The 14,087-nt window shown below is 41.3% G+C and overlaps 1 protein-coding gene across 1 annotated transcript in view; it reads right to left on the bottom strand.

Moving 5' to 3' along the window:
• The window catches only part of RSPH1 (radial spoke head 1 homolog), a 20,509-nt gene that overhangs the window by 6,034 nt on the left and 388 nt on the right, over positions 1-14,087 (bottom strand). Inside the window, exons 2-7 of the mRNA XM_019523877.1 lie at positions 13,384-13,497; positions 13,155-13,260; positions 6,353-6,443; positions 5,873-6,008; positions 5,486-5,557; positions 78-249 (exon numbers count right to left, since the gene is read on the bottom strand). Of these exons, the coding sequence (XP_019379422.1) occupies positions 78-249; positions 5,486-5,557; positions 5,873-6,008; positions 6,353-6,443; positions 13,155-13,260; positions 13,384-13,497 (691 nt within the window). The remainder of the gene's footprint in view (positions 1-77; positions 250-5,485; positions 5,558-5,872; positions 6,009-6,352; positions 6,444-13,154; positions 13,261-13,383; positions 13,498-14,087) is intronic.

Genomic DNA, 14,087 nt, shown 5'->3' with positions numbered 1-14,087 from the left:
TCCCTTCCGACCCTACTAACTATGAAACTATGAAACTATTTGGAAGACAAAGTATCCAGCAGTTCATCAGGACAAACCTGCATTTGCTGGCTCCTCTTCTGCTGTTGTTGCTGCTGCTGCAGGCTCTTCAGGAGGTGGGGGTTTCTCAGGGGCAGGAGTCCAGAGAGTCAATTTAGTAATTTTTGTTGCTTTCCATTTTGGAGCAATTACTGCTAAAGTTTCCTCCTCTTCTTCCTCCTCCCCTTTGTCCTAGAAACCACATGAACGTAAAAAATATCTGGCATTAACATTAGGAATGTAAAGGTCATGAGTAAGACCAAGTTTGTGGGGATTAAAATCTTTTTTCACCAACTTTGAAAGGTAACAATACAGCCCTTCAAACTATGCTGCTAATGTGGAATAGCCTGAATAGTCACAAGCCTTAGAAAAAATGCCAGGCTAGATAACGTTGAAGCAATCAGACAGTTCCAATGTTGGTCTCAAACTTAATGCTTGCTTATTTTGTTTTTTAATGGGTCAGATTTGTCATGTACAGAAGAGTCATGGGGACATGCAGGGCACATCCACACCACTAAGAGTGCCACAGTGAGGTGCACACATTTTTGCATATGCTACATCCCATAGCAGACATAATTACCCACCTGAATGCAGCACTAAACAAATGTCAATAACCACATCAGAGGTTTCACACTGTAGTGCAGTCATGCATGGGTAAGATCCATGATGTAACAGGAAGTACTGTGTATAAGCTTTGTATGTTTTTGTCATCTGAGTATAGGTTGTGATGGTTCAACTTATCTAAACTTGGGCCACAAAGAGGCATTTATTTCTAGCAGTGGAAATTTTCCATCAGTAGAATTGTTTCTAGGAGAGGGAGCAAGACAGTCTGCAGCTGTCATCTCTTCCCTGCTCTGCACAACTTCTGGTTAGAAGTGCCCAGGGCATGCAGCAGCATGAATCTGAAGCAGTGTGGCTATATGGATCTATGTTCACACAGCATAGTCAGGGACATGCATCTGCAAGGAGCCAATGGCCTGCAGCAGCTCAGAGCTCTGACAGAATGAAGTTCCATGCAGCTGCATGCCCCCAGCTCCATGCAGGCACATGCCCCTGGATCCATGCTGTCCCCCAGCCTGGATGCAGCCCCACAGATTCAGCCTGGGAGGAACTTGATGTCTGGATCTGGCCCAGGACCCAGAATGGGCTTGATACCGCTAAACTACAGGAAATAAATGAAGTTTCTCATTGCCGTAAGTAGAATGGAGTAATATGGCCTGTAGTAAATAATTGCTGTTGCATTCACTTGAAAATGATGGCTCTGATTTGAGGCTCTGGTTTTCAAAAGCATGAGCATATGCTTAAAGTTAGGCTCCTATTTGGATATTTGGATATCTAAATCGAGGGCTTCATTTTCAAAGTACTGAGGTCAATGGGAGCTGCTGGACACTTCACACTTTTGATAATCATGATACATGCCTATACATGGACTTGGCTACCTCATTTTAGAAAAGTACTCATCTTTTAAACTCTTAGCCAAAGATGCAAAACTATCTTCTTAATGATTTCCTCTTTACATATCCTCATAATTCTAGTCATTGCTTTCCCTCTTTTACAAAGGATGCTATGGTTTCCCCTATAACATAAATAACTAAACTGTAAAACTGAGCACATAACATAAATAAAACTCAGAGCAGCATATTCATAGCCAGTCAGTCAAAAAACTGGTTAGGTATCTGCAGCCACCATTTTACTGACTTCAAGGAAGGCATTGGGAGAGCAAGTGCTAGACAAACTACCTAGCCTCAGAAATGGCTTCTTTCCATAGGTCAATGGTGAGGCCAGGGCCACTGAGCAAGCACTAATTATGCTAATTGCACACACTGCTCTCCTATTCAACTGGGAGAAAGAATTATGCGCTCTATCTATCTATCTATCTATCTATCTATCTATCTATCTATCTATATCTATATAAAAAAACCATCCCGGCCCAATGCAACATCCTCATCAATGCACCTTGTCTCTCACCTAAGTGTGGCTCAGATTCATAAAGACATAACCTAGTCCTCCTCAATACATCTCAAAAGCTAGCAGATGGATTTAAGAAGTAAGGGACAAATCCTTCCAGCCGAGGTAGGTAGGTCAAATTTTGCCTCTGGCCCATCTACCCCTGCACACTTTGAACAGGGGTCTGATGTGCAGTTGCAAGATACATTTTGCTTACAAATATCTAATAATGCTGATATGCTGAAACGAGGTGGTTAGCTGAAGGTCTCATGTACTCCCACACACAAATCTTCCGTTACAGCCACATGCAATCTTTTGAATCTTCTTGCTTACAAATTCATCTAAAATGAGTGTTATTGTTCCTAACGCCTTGCCTGAAAATGTGTAAATATTTCAAACCAAAGTTACATTATTTCCATTGAAAGTAAAGAAAGGAAATTAATATCTGAACACTGGCATTATCTGTCATTTGAAGAAACAGCTACCAGCTCATTAAAAAATAAAGTAGAATTCTATGATTTATATTTAATGTAGCTATTTACCCAACAGCTACATAAAATTATAATCATCTGTAGTTACAATAGTGGTTTACACTTTCAAAGTAGTAACCAAATATTAGCTAATCCTCATGAAATTCCTCTTGAGTCAGAAGAAATATCCCCATGTTACAGATGAAGAAACTATGACTTGCACAAGGCTGCACAGGAAGCCAACAGCAGAACTATGCTTTCAACTCAGGAGAACCTGGTTCCTTGCCTTTAGTTCAATCTGTTACAGTGAAGATGTACATTGACTTGGACCACTCTAAGGGTGCTTAAAATGCTAGCGTCCACACTTCAAAGCTTCATAGCTCATACTAAGTGCCCTGTGAGCATCTCAAATTTAGGCCACATCAAGCATGGGTTATCATGGCCATGCTTTCATTCTCCTCCATGGAGATAAAACAAGCAATTTTCAGTCTCTGGCATCCCAAAATGTATCACTCCCAGCCCCCTCCTCTTGCCTGACCCAGAGCAGAGATAGAGCGGACGATTGTGTCTCGATGAGAGCACACATACAGTTTGTGGCACCTCAAACCCATTTAAAGCACCACAAACCACATGGTGCATGAGCACCTGTTCACTGCACTGCTAATTAGCAGCATGGTATTTATTTCTGACACCAGGAGATTCCAGTGGCAAAAAATCTACCACTAAATAAAGTGATGCAGCGTATGCAGCAGCACTGTGAGCCACCAGAAACTGAGCCTCCCATGCTCTGACTGCTGGCCAGACTCCGAACGGCCAGCTCAATGCCACTGCTGCCCTGGGAGGCCCCCAGGAGTCCAGGTAGGGCTACTGGGGCTCACACAGGTGCTGGCCCCAGACTCCCCTGCCCCACTCCAGTCAATATGCTACACACAACAGCACACGTGCAAGGGCATGCCTGGCACAAACAGCAGTGGCACAATTATCTGCTGCTATTTGTCCCACTTGAAGCACACACCTTTGCACATGCACACTCATCAAGATGCACCCCAGGTGCCCTGGTACCTAGCTATGACCCTGTTCACCTGCCCTACAGTGGTAAGTCATAGCTGTGCAGGCAAGAAACAGTATTAACCTTTAATGTGCAAATACTCACAGTATGGTCTAACTGTGCTTAACATTCCATAGATTTAGTATAGTCTAAGTGTGATGTGTAACTTCACCTTTAGGTGCTGTTGCTATTTATGACTGCAATAGTGAAGTTTATACAATACATGTGTATACTCTTTGCTAAAAGTGTTTTTTTATTATCACTTTGCACTTTGTCCTTGTTATTACTTTCTTTCCTTTGCATTGTAAAATGTTATGCTGCAACTTTTTCTAACCTTAAGGAAACTACACCTTCTCAAGAAGAAGTTCAGAAACCCAGATCCTGGTAACTGACTATCCATGACTTTGAATGAATCACTCATGTTTTTATGTCTCCAAGTCTCTTTCTGTAGAGTAGCTTTCATCATTGCACACACAAAAACAGTGTGATCACTGAATACTGTTTGAAAATCACTTGCAGAACCTCAAATACTCTGTTTACCTACAGTTGCTGGAACACGGACAGTTCCAAAAAGTGATATAATCATTCTCAAAGTATTAGCAAACAAAATACATAAATACCAGGAGCTGTATTTATAAAGGTAAAGCAAAACTTTCTAATTTCTAAACTCTATCAAAGATTAGAAATGCAGACCTTTCCCATGCTCCTTTTTTAGCTTTTGTTACATGCAGGTAAACCATGCAGAAACACTTCATTCAACCCAGAGAGCACCTCTGTTAAACCAGGCTCCAAGAAGATAAAGCCTTCAATGGCAGGTGCATTCCCATACCCTGGAATAGAAGGCAGTTCTTTGCTGCCCTCTCTCTTGTCCTTGGATTGGATTAGCTAAGCAAATTAATGAAAAAAGAAATACAAGTGAACTACATTTGACACGTTCATTGCCAGTAGCATAACAATGGGAGGGGGAGAAAGGCATGCACTCTGGGTGCTGCCTAATAGAGGGAAACCAGAATGGACATAAGAGAGCACCTTACCTTCTCATCCGTTATTTCCCTCCCACCCCTGCACCCTGCACCTTCCTTGCAGAGGCTGAAAGCAAGGAAGGCCAAGTAGCAGTAGCAGCACATGGTGTAGCAGCAGTGGGTGGAGGTTCATTGCTTCAGGGAAAGGAATCACATCCTTTTTTGCCATCAAAAATTGGTATTTAAATGGCCACTAAACATGCACGTTGGTGACAAAAAGGAAGCTGACGTCCCCCAACACACAGTACTGAACCTCCGACTCTCTATCACGCACTGCCACTGGCCAAGGTTGTGGTACTGGCCAGTCAGGCCTCTGTTCAGTGCAGAAAGAAAAAGTGGAAAGTCTCCTTATACCAGGAGTAAAAATAAATATAGATTACAAATCACCTAAAGCTTTAATTTAGGTGTCATTGTGGAGGTTTTGAGATGGTCTAAAATAGAAGCTGTAAACTAGTGTGTGAGGCAATTCAGAAAAAGAGCAGGCTAAATCCAAGCAAAATGCATCATGTTCACTAACTTGAAATCAGAAATTTAGGCCAAGACTTACTATAAAAGTGAGGTGGTGTTGTTGTTGCACTTTGGTTAGGTAGTTAGAAATATGTCTGAAAGATCCAAACTCAAGAGGCAGAGAGAAAAATTGGCCCCCATACCAGCTATCAACTAACAACTCTCACAGAAATCAATGCGAGTTGTGGGTACTTTGCCTGTCACAGAAACAAGAAAATAATGGGGCATATTTTCAAAAGCAGCCTCAGCTTGAGTGCTGTCCATCTAATTTTTTCCTCCTGAAGCCTAGAACATTTAGGGGATGATACTGATTTCAGTGCACTACTGCTTCTTGCACTGGGAGTAGAAATGGCCTTTCTGTGTGTTTGCACTTGCAAAGCGCAAAGCAAAACATTTTTTCTGACATTTAGTGTAGTCTGTACTATATTGCTTACCAGATCTGATTGTACATATTCCCCATGCTGTTGACACCCAATATCAAAGACATACTTTCCATGACCTACTGGCTTCAAAAAAAAAAAAGAGAAAAGAATTAGAAAGACTTTATAGTTATCAAACTTTGAAGGAGTAAATGCAAGATACATTATACAATTCAGTAAAAATACTGAAAGCTATACAAAACGCTATGCAAACTACATGTGTAGGTTGGCTTTTATACTTAAAACATTTTTTTTTCCTATTTGACCAGTGGATTATGTTTTCTCTCTTACATTTATGGTTCCAAGGCTAAATTAAATGATGAGAATTTTCAATGCAAACAGCCCAAACTGGGACAGTGAAAAAGTGTTTTCAAATAAAACCAAACTTTCCAACACACTTACGTATTTATTTACAAACTTGCCCTGGTATCTGTGGTTCAGATGAATGAGTTCAGCTCCTCCTTCCTGGTTCCCATTAACCCAGCCACCAACATATTTAGAGCCAGTGTCTGCATAGATGTATGTACCTTGTCCGTGCCTGGGAAATGGCAAATAATAATTTTATTTTACATTACTTTAAATTTAAAATACTGGATTACTTTACACGGGTAATGAATTAGACTTATAACTAAAACAAGCACCATCATCTGAATTTCCAATCGCACATCCTTCTTGCTCAGGCATTCATACTCAGTCAGTCTTCTGTCTGTGCCTATTGGAATGAGCTTTCTTACTGCACACTTTCTGGCCAAACTGGATTTGTTTGACAAAACCCTCCCACAGCTCTCTCTCTCATATAGGCAGCCACAAATTTGTAGAGAAGATCATGTTGTTTTAATGTCCTTATAAAAAGTGAAAGATTGCTGTTACCATGAAACAAACCTTCTATGGTTAAACCATTCTCCAGTGTAGGTGTCTCCATTTGCATAATAATATACTCCGTTGCCATGTCTTTCATCCTCCACCCATTCTCCTTCAATGGACATGATAAAAAAAAAGGATGGAAGTGATAAATTTCACTTTGCGTCCTGCTAATCAGTCTTTAGAACTATTGTACTGGCATCTAGTTAATGTTATGTGAATGAAGATAGCACACAATTAAACAACCAAAAAAGAATGTTGAGCACCAACAGACATGCAGGTCCTTGCTCTAACTCCTGGAACTTTATCACATAACATGATATCACATAAAGTACCAGGAGTTAGAGTGATCCTCCCCTCCCCCTGACCCAACAGACGTTCACTGTCGTGGGGGCAAGAGAGGGGAATTGAGTTCAACTTTGGAGCTGACCCAGCAGAGGAACTGCCTGCCTGTAGTCTCTCTCCTCTAGCCCTCCCCCCACCCCAGCTGTCTGCAGGAAGGGAGGGGGATGCAGCTGCAGGCAGGGGCTTGCCTGACCTGAGCTGGAGGGGGTGGGGGCTTGGAGGGGGTTCTGCAAGTCAGAGGGACTCCAATCCGTCCCCCACTCTCTTCAGCTTAGGTCAGGCAAGCCCCAGCCCACAGTTCTCTCTCTCTGCCCTCTCCCCCCTCCCTTTTTGCAGACAGCACCTTCATCTGATCCCTCATTAGATGAGGGTTAATTTGTCATGTAATCAGCCACTTTTAAAGCACTCTGCAGCCATGCACGTGTGTCAGGGCACAGCTGTAGAGCACTTTCATTAGACCAACTGCATGACAAATGTCACTTCTGTCAGTGCCCATTATTATGACAGCTGCCAAAATACCAAATTAGCTCTGATTAAGGGCAATGTAATTTCTGTAAATAACTACAATGAGAAAAGAAGCAATTTTTAACTCAGTGATCTTCTACCTGAATGTGAAAGGCAAAGATAGTTGTCAAGTAGCCTCTAGGAAAAGCTGGTTTGTAGATCATTGTGTAGTCTGTTTGTACTCAAAAATAAATAAGATTACAACAGTGCCGGCTTTTTTCAACAGAAATCTGGTTTTTATCACTTGATCATTACTGCTGTTATTAGTGACATATTTACAGATGGCTAAAGGCTTTTTGACACATCAACAGAAAAGTTATCAGCATGAACTGATCAGTAGGACATATTCCATTTATTGAGTGAAAGAAGGCTTTAAGCCTCAAAAAGGGGGAGGAAAAATATTCTGAACCATGGACCTGATCAGGGCACTAGAACATCTTCTAAGCAACCACAGAGCTACAGTATTAGAATGTACTGGATGTACTCAACTGTGCACCTCTGCAATGATCTGTGAACAAAAGGAACTAGGGAAGGAGAAAATGTAGAAAATAGCCATGCATAAAGGAGTGCAAGATGACATTCTGCTTCTGAAGCTGGATATCTGAGCATGCACGGTTTTACTACTAGTTGTGAAACAGTATTCTCAACTGTTTTCCTCCTCTGCTCAGCTATTCACCTCTTCGTTACTCAAGCCCTGAGAGATTATGTGCTATCTAAGGAATGTTTCTGCATGCATACAGGATTCTCAAATTCTACCTGTCTGCTCCAAAATCTCTTGACCTTTTCACACCTTTTTACATCCTTGTTTGTAAAGTTAAAATAACAGCAATCACATTGTATGAACTAAGCCATTTCATTCAATGCATAATTGGTAACAAGCGGACAGGGAAGTTTATTTAAAAGCCTAGTTATGTGGGCCTGCAGAGAGGCTCTAACTTGTGTCAAGTAGACCAGTCTCCTAGGGACCGTTCTGTCAGTCAGACATTGCACCCCTCCATGCCACTGTTTGCCTTCAGGATGCTTCCAACACACTGTCACATAGGGAAAATCCTCAATTGCCCCTTCACACCAGTTTTTTCTGTTCAGACAAAAGCAGCTGATCATTTATCAGGTCCTCACTCTAGAAAGAACAGTCTATGTCACTCTGGCTCCCTCCCTTCTTTCCTGATTGTGCCCCCTTTCATATGTCTCACACTCCTTTTCCCTCTTCTGGGCTGTCTCATTTTTCTACTACCACTCTCTTTCCTTGCTTTCCCCACTTTACTCTCAAATCCTTCTCTTCATTCTGTGCCCTTGTCCACAAATTGCTATTCAGCTGCCTGATCTTTCTTTTACTGTAACTATATATTTTTACATTTGTTCATACCTCATCCGCTTTAATATATATTATGTTATGATGAACTAGACAAGCTATATAACATTCTGGGTAGTACTGACAGGTCCCATCTCCTGGCAAGAAATCTTATAGTGTTATAGGCTTATGTTGCCATGTGACTGAGTATTTAGCCATAGCAAATACCTCTTAAAATATCAACAGTTTAGCATGTTTGCCAAAGCCTGGACATTTTTGTTTAGAGGGCAGTTGGTGCACAATCTGATAATTTTAAAACAACAGTCAACATTCATAGTAGCTTCAAAGACTTTTTTTTCTCTGAAAAAATCTAGGTCACTTTACACTGATCATTTGGCATTTGAAGTCCTACTTCATACAAAGTGAGAACATCTCTATCTCAAGCCTGTGGTTTAAACTAGTTCTTTTTTTTATAAACTGAAATATGTATTTTGCTTACATTTACAAAAGTTTACTCCTCCTGCCTTTTTTGTTGTGCTGACTAAGCTCTTCTGCTTGTAATATCAAAGACTTTGTATATCTTTATGTGAGGAAATGAATAAAAAATAATATAATGATAAACCCATTTTTTCAAGCTGACCTGAAATAGGATTTTTAAAACTTTGGCTTATGCCTTTTATTTGCTTCTTTATGACTGGCCAAAAAACCTTAAAAGGTTTATTTTTGTGGGGTGGGAGCAAAGGGCAGGGGTGGGCTTGCCTTTGGAAAGCAAATATGGTTTTCCTCTTACTGTGAACCCAAACATCATTTTGTGTGCTGAATTTTTAACAAGTCTCCTTTCCGCAAAATGTTAATGAGCTGTTGAAATCAAATGGGGGTTAGAAAAAAAGAAACAAAGCAGAGTTACTGTGAAGGGGAGTGTGTTCCCCTTCACTCAGTGTAACAGAAACTAAACACCTTCATTAGCTAAAAAAGAGAAAATTGACTTTAAAGGCTACTTGAGGTACCAAACATGGAGGGAAGAACTAGTAGTTCGGATCTGTCAGGATGTGAGGACGCTATAAAAAGTCAGTTGCCCCCCTCCAAACACCAGAGAGATTATACCTTCACTTTTAAACCCAATAAGATTCTTAAATCAAACCTGAGCAAAGGAACTGGAGAATGATTTATTTGCTTGGTTTGTACAGAAAAATTATACTGAAGTTCAAAGACTAATTGCAGCAAGAATTGGTTTCTGTTTGTCAGCTTTTCTCAAGCTGGACCCTTGACTGAAGGAAGCTACAATGTATTGTTTTTGAAAAGCTATACTAAGAAAGGGAGCTACTGTGGCCGTGTCCAGATGTGTGTGGACATTTGGTTCCCTGAGGACAACTAGCAGCTGCGTGCTTTTTGCGCGCTTTGTGCCACTGCTAGCTATCGCCAGGGAATGCCTGTGCCATGCATGCTCTGGCGCATGGTAAGTTACCCTGGGTGGTGTAGGGGCTGACTCCAGCAGCCTTACCTAGGGTCCTAGAGGCCTCCCAGGGTTGCAGCACCGGTGATCCTGCTGAACAGAGTCTGGCCAGCAGCAGAGTGTGGCTCTAGCCAGCCAGACTCCAGCTTTGGGCGGCACACACTGCCACCATATATGCCTCTCCACTTTTCTTTCTGTGTTTTTTTTTGACCCCAGGATATCCCTTGCAGCATTTCCCTTGCAGCATGAACAACTGAATGTGCAGTATGTGGTGCTGCAGACATGTCCCATTGCATTTGCAATGGTATATAATGGTGGTCCCATTATAAACCCCAGAGTTTATTGCTTCACATTAATTGCACGTGTAGATGTGACAACACATAACAATTCTACACGCAGACCAAAGATGGTGGTCCCATTATAAAAATCCAGCTGAATTCCTTTATTCTTAATAACTTAAATATTTATGCTACTGATACTTCAGATGGCACAGTTTCAATGACTTTTTAATAAACATAGTCTTATGCCCTATATAGGACTTGAATTTATAATGTGGTCAAAAACCTTTTTCAGGACTTCTTTGGGAATCATAACCCAAAACAACTCTATGATAATTTTTCTATTCAAATCACCACTGCGATCTGGGATGTTCTAGATCATCAAATAAAAGAACAGTGTGAAAATATTTTCAAGACTCCCAAAAAGATCCTACATCTTAGCTGCAATATGCTTTTAACCTGTTTTAAGTGTCCACATTTACAAACTTGTCTGCTTAAACTTTAGGCAGTTACAAGTAACTGTGTATTTTGATTTCCATAGAAAAGATATTGAGTAATGGGCCTGAGCCATTAACATCTAGATCTCCATCTATTCAATTAAGTGCCTAAGTTTGGCCCTGACATTTCAAAATTCAGTCTCTAGTTTTTACTCTTTTGTTTAAAGCTGATACTATTCTGTACTAGGACTGTGTTAAAATCTCTACTGAAAAGAAAGCAAAGCTTTTTTGCAGAAAAGTGTTAATCCTGGAATTAAATGACTTCTTAGAAAAAAATTCTTTAAAACAGTTAATGAAGAAGATAAGAGTTTGACTCAACTAATCTCCTTGCTGTCAAAAGAAGACACAGAAAATAAATCAGCCTCAAACCATTTTTCTGTGTTGTAACGGCATTTCCTAACTCCATTTACATAGATGCACAGGGAGGCACCTCTGCAGGCCCTTTAAGACTGGAGACTTCCCAATATGGGTTCCACCACCTGAGACTATATAAGGGCTGATTCAGGAAAAGAAGTGAGCTGCAGTCTGGTGGCTAAAGCTCTAGCCCAGGGGTTGTCAACCGAGGGTACGTGTACCCCTAGGCTACTTTGGAAGGCCCCAGGGGTTCTGTGGCTGCAGCATGGAAAAGCCGCTGGCACTTCCAGTTTTGCTCATCAACTGGCCGCCGAGGGACTCCCCACTTCTCAAGCAGCCGCCAGGGTTACACCAACCAAAAAAGGTTGAAAACCCCTGCTCTAGTCAAAAGTATGGTGCTGAACAGCTCGTGGAGAAAACTGGGGTACCAGAACAGAGGATTAATGAAGACTACAGAGAAGAGCAGTACAGAGCCAGTGACTAGAAAAAAGGAGCAGCAAAAAAGAAGAGTTAGAGCTGAGTGAACTGAAGAGGTTTGAGGAAACTGGAAAATGAAACAAGCTAAGGAAGATGGTTGATAATAAATTCCATGGTTCATGGATCCAGTGGAGTGTGGATTTGTAGGAGATCTTCATAGCCAGACAGGGTCAGGACCTCAAACCAGAAGAGCTTGACAGGCCTGGATTCCCATACCTTAACCTCGCCCAGAGTAAGAGATGCTAAGACACTACCAGTATGCAGAGGGTGAGAGATCATAGTGAGTCACTGAGTAAACACAACCCCCACATGATGATGTAGCATACTCTTGAATTGTCAATATTGGGCCTGACAGCCTGGAGTGAAAGACTGTCTAAATGAACCAAGAAATAGACAGTACAGCCTGGTGAAAGAGGACTATTGACTACTTAAGTCTAGTGAAAGACTTATAAGGTGTGATTTCTGTACAAAACTTTCATCATGTGGCCATAAACTACTAGACAGCCAGGTTTCCCCATTGTGTGCCCTGTCACGAACTGGAATAAGACAGAGAATGTACTGCCCAAATAGAAATTATTCCACAAAGATAACCCATAAATGTCCAAGAATGAGAAGAAATGCTCCTTGGCCAAGGGCTAGACAGTTGGTATTGCACACCATCTAATATATTACAGGTCTTCACATGACTGACATGTCTCTCTGCCTTGTTTCTGCATGCCAATGAGGCTTTGGTATGAGTTGGATCAGGGAAGTCCTGGTCCAACAGAAGAAGAACCGCAGAAATTTAGAGAATTTTCAGGTCAAACAGGAAGGTGTCTCCAGGTTTGGTAGTGACTGAATAGTGTTTATGTATTGTAATTAAGCACTAATAATCTTACATAAGCTTTCTTTCTGTATAAATTTGCCCAAAGACTCTGCTGCATGCATTAATTTAATCTTCTGCACATTTCTTAGCTTTTCCTTGCCACCATTTAATATAGCAAAAGGAGAGGTTAGGAGACAGAGGCTGTCCAGGGAAGAAAGTGGGTATGTGGCAGAGCCTGCTCAGCCATGGCCAATTCTCTGTTGATAAACATATGCCAGAAGTCATAAATACTTCTTAGAGATGCTTTAAATTGTGCCAAGGCTGGATAGTGATCACAGCACACCTGTCTATAGGTTGAACTTCTACTCTTCGCTGTTTTGGGTGCACTGGAACTATAAATCCTACACTTTATCATTATGATAACATAATTCTCTGAAAGAGGAAAAATACTCTGGACTAAAATCTACAATTCTAGGAGCTCAATCACTACATGTGAACACATATTCTTGATCTTGTTGCTCTTGTAACTCTCTTCTATTATTCCAATGGAGGATGTAAAAACTTTGCTCAATGGTGTGTATAATTTGGAATATTAAATTCTCTTGATTGAGTTAGCAAAATAAATCCCTGCCAAATACTTCAAGCCACTTACCTCCCAAATTTGCAAAAAGTCAGGAATAACAGGAAAGAAACACAAAAATGTTGGTGTTAGAAATCTAGTTAGAAATGTGGCACTAGACTTATTTTCTCCTAACACTTAAGTGTATAACCTTGCCTTCTCAGGTGTTTAAATCCTCAGAATCATGGTCAGCACTTTACCTTCATACTTTGAGCCATCTGGATACATAAAAATGCCATGGCCATGCTTTCTGTTTTGAAGGTATTCTCCAATGTAGCGAGCACCATTTTTAAATCTGTAGGTCCCCTGAAACATATTTGGTGTAGATAATAGGGCTTGTCAATTTTCACTATCATTTTAGCCTCACTTAATAAAACTGTTTGAAACACATGAATGACTTCAGTTAGAGAGGACTGTGCTAAATCTTACCAGTCCGTTTCTTAGACCATATGCATATTCTCCTTCATATGTATCACCATTGGGTAACCGAGCCCGTCCATGTCCATGCCGTTCACCTGCTGCATTGCGCTCACCATCGTACTCCTAATTAAAAGGAACAAGAGGCAAGGTGGGTTTTACGATTATTTTTTGTTCTACCAGTTGTATTGCTAGGAAAGCTTTTAGTCTCATGTAACGCCATCATCTGCTGAGAGGGAGAGACTGGAAGCCAAATTCAACATGTGTACGAAAAGTAAGCCACTTGTTGTTGTGACCTGCTCCTTTTCTGAGTCCCTTGCTTAGGTTGGTCATTCTCAGCCATGGTGCTAAGGCAGCCTGGGGTGCTGTGAGATCCTCTCCAGGGTATAACAGCAGGGGTGCCACACAATGTTAGCACTGTCAGGTGTGCACACCTGATTCATGAGATAAACCCAGAGATTTCCAGTAGGAATCCATAGTGTTAAAAGCACTCTGCCCTGTTGGGGTCTTTCTGAGTTCTTTGCAATGGAAGAACTGCTCTAGTCTTGTTCTGCAGTCAAAAAACATGAGTGAAAGCTATGAGCTGGCAGTGCTCGGGGGTGGGGTTCTATAAAGGTTGAGAACCCCGGACCAGGTCCTTTCCCCAAAAACTCACACCCTCAAACATGGCTGTGCATTGGCTCCTGCTTGGCATCTGGAGGCCACCTTCCTTTCAG

The sequence above is a fragment of the Gavialis gangeticus genome, unplaced genomic scaffold (assembly GCF_001723915.1).
Source record: "Gavialis gangeticus isolate Ggan-Ray unplaced genomic scaffold, GavGan_comp1, whole genome shotgun sequence".
Taxonomy (NCBI): domain Eukaryota; kingdom Metazoa; phylum Chordata; order Crocodylia; family Gavialidae; genus Gavialis; species Gavialis gangeticus.
This window is presented reverse-complemented; position numbering and strand designations above follow the sequence as displayed.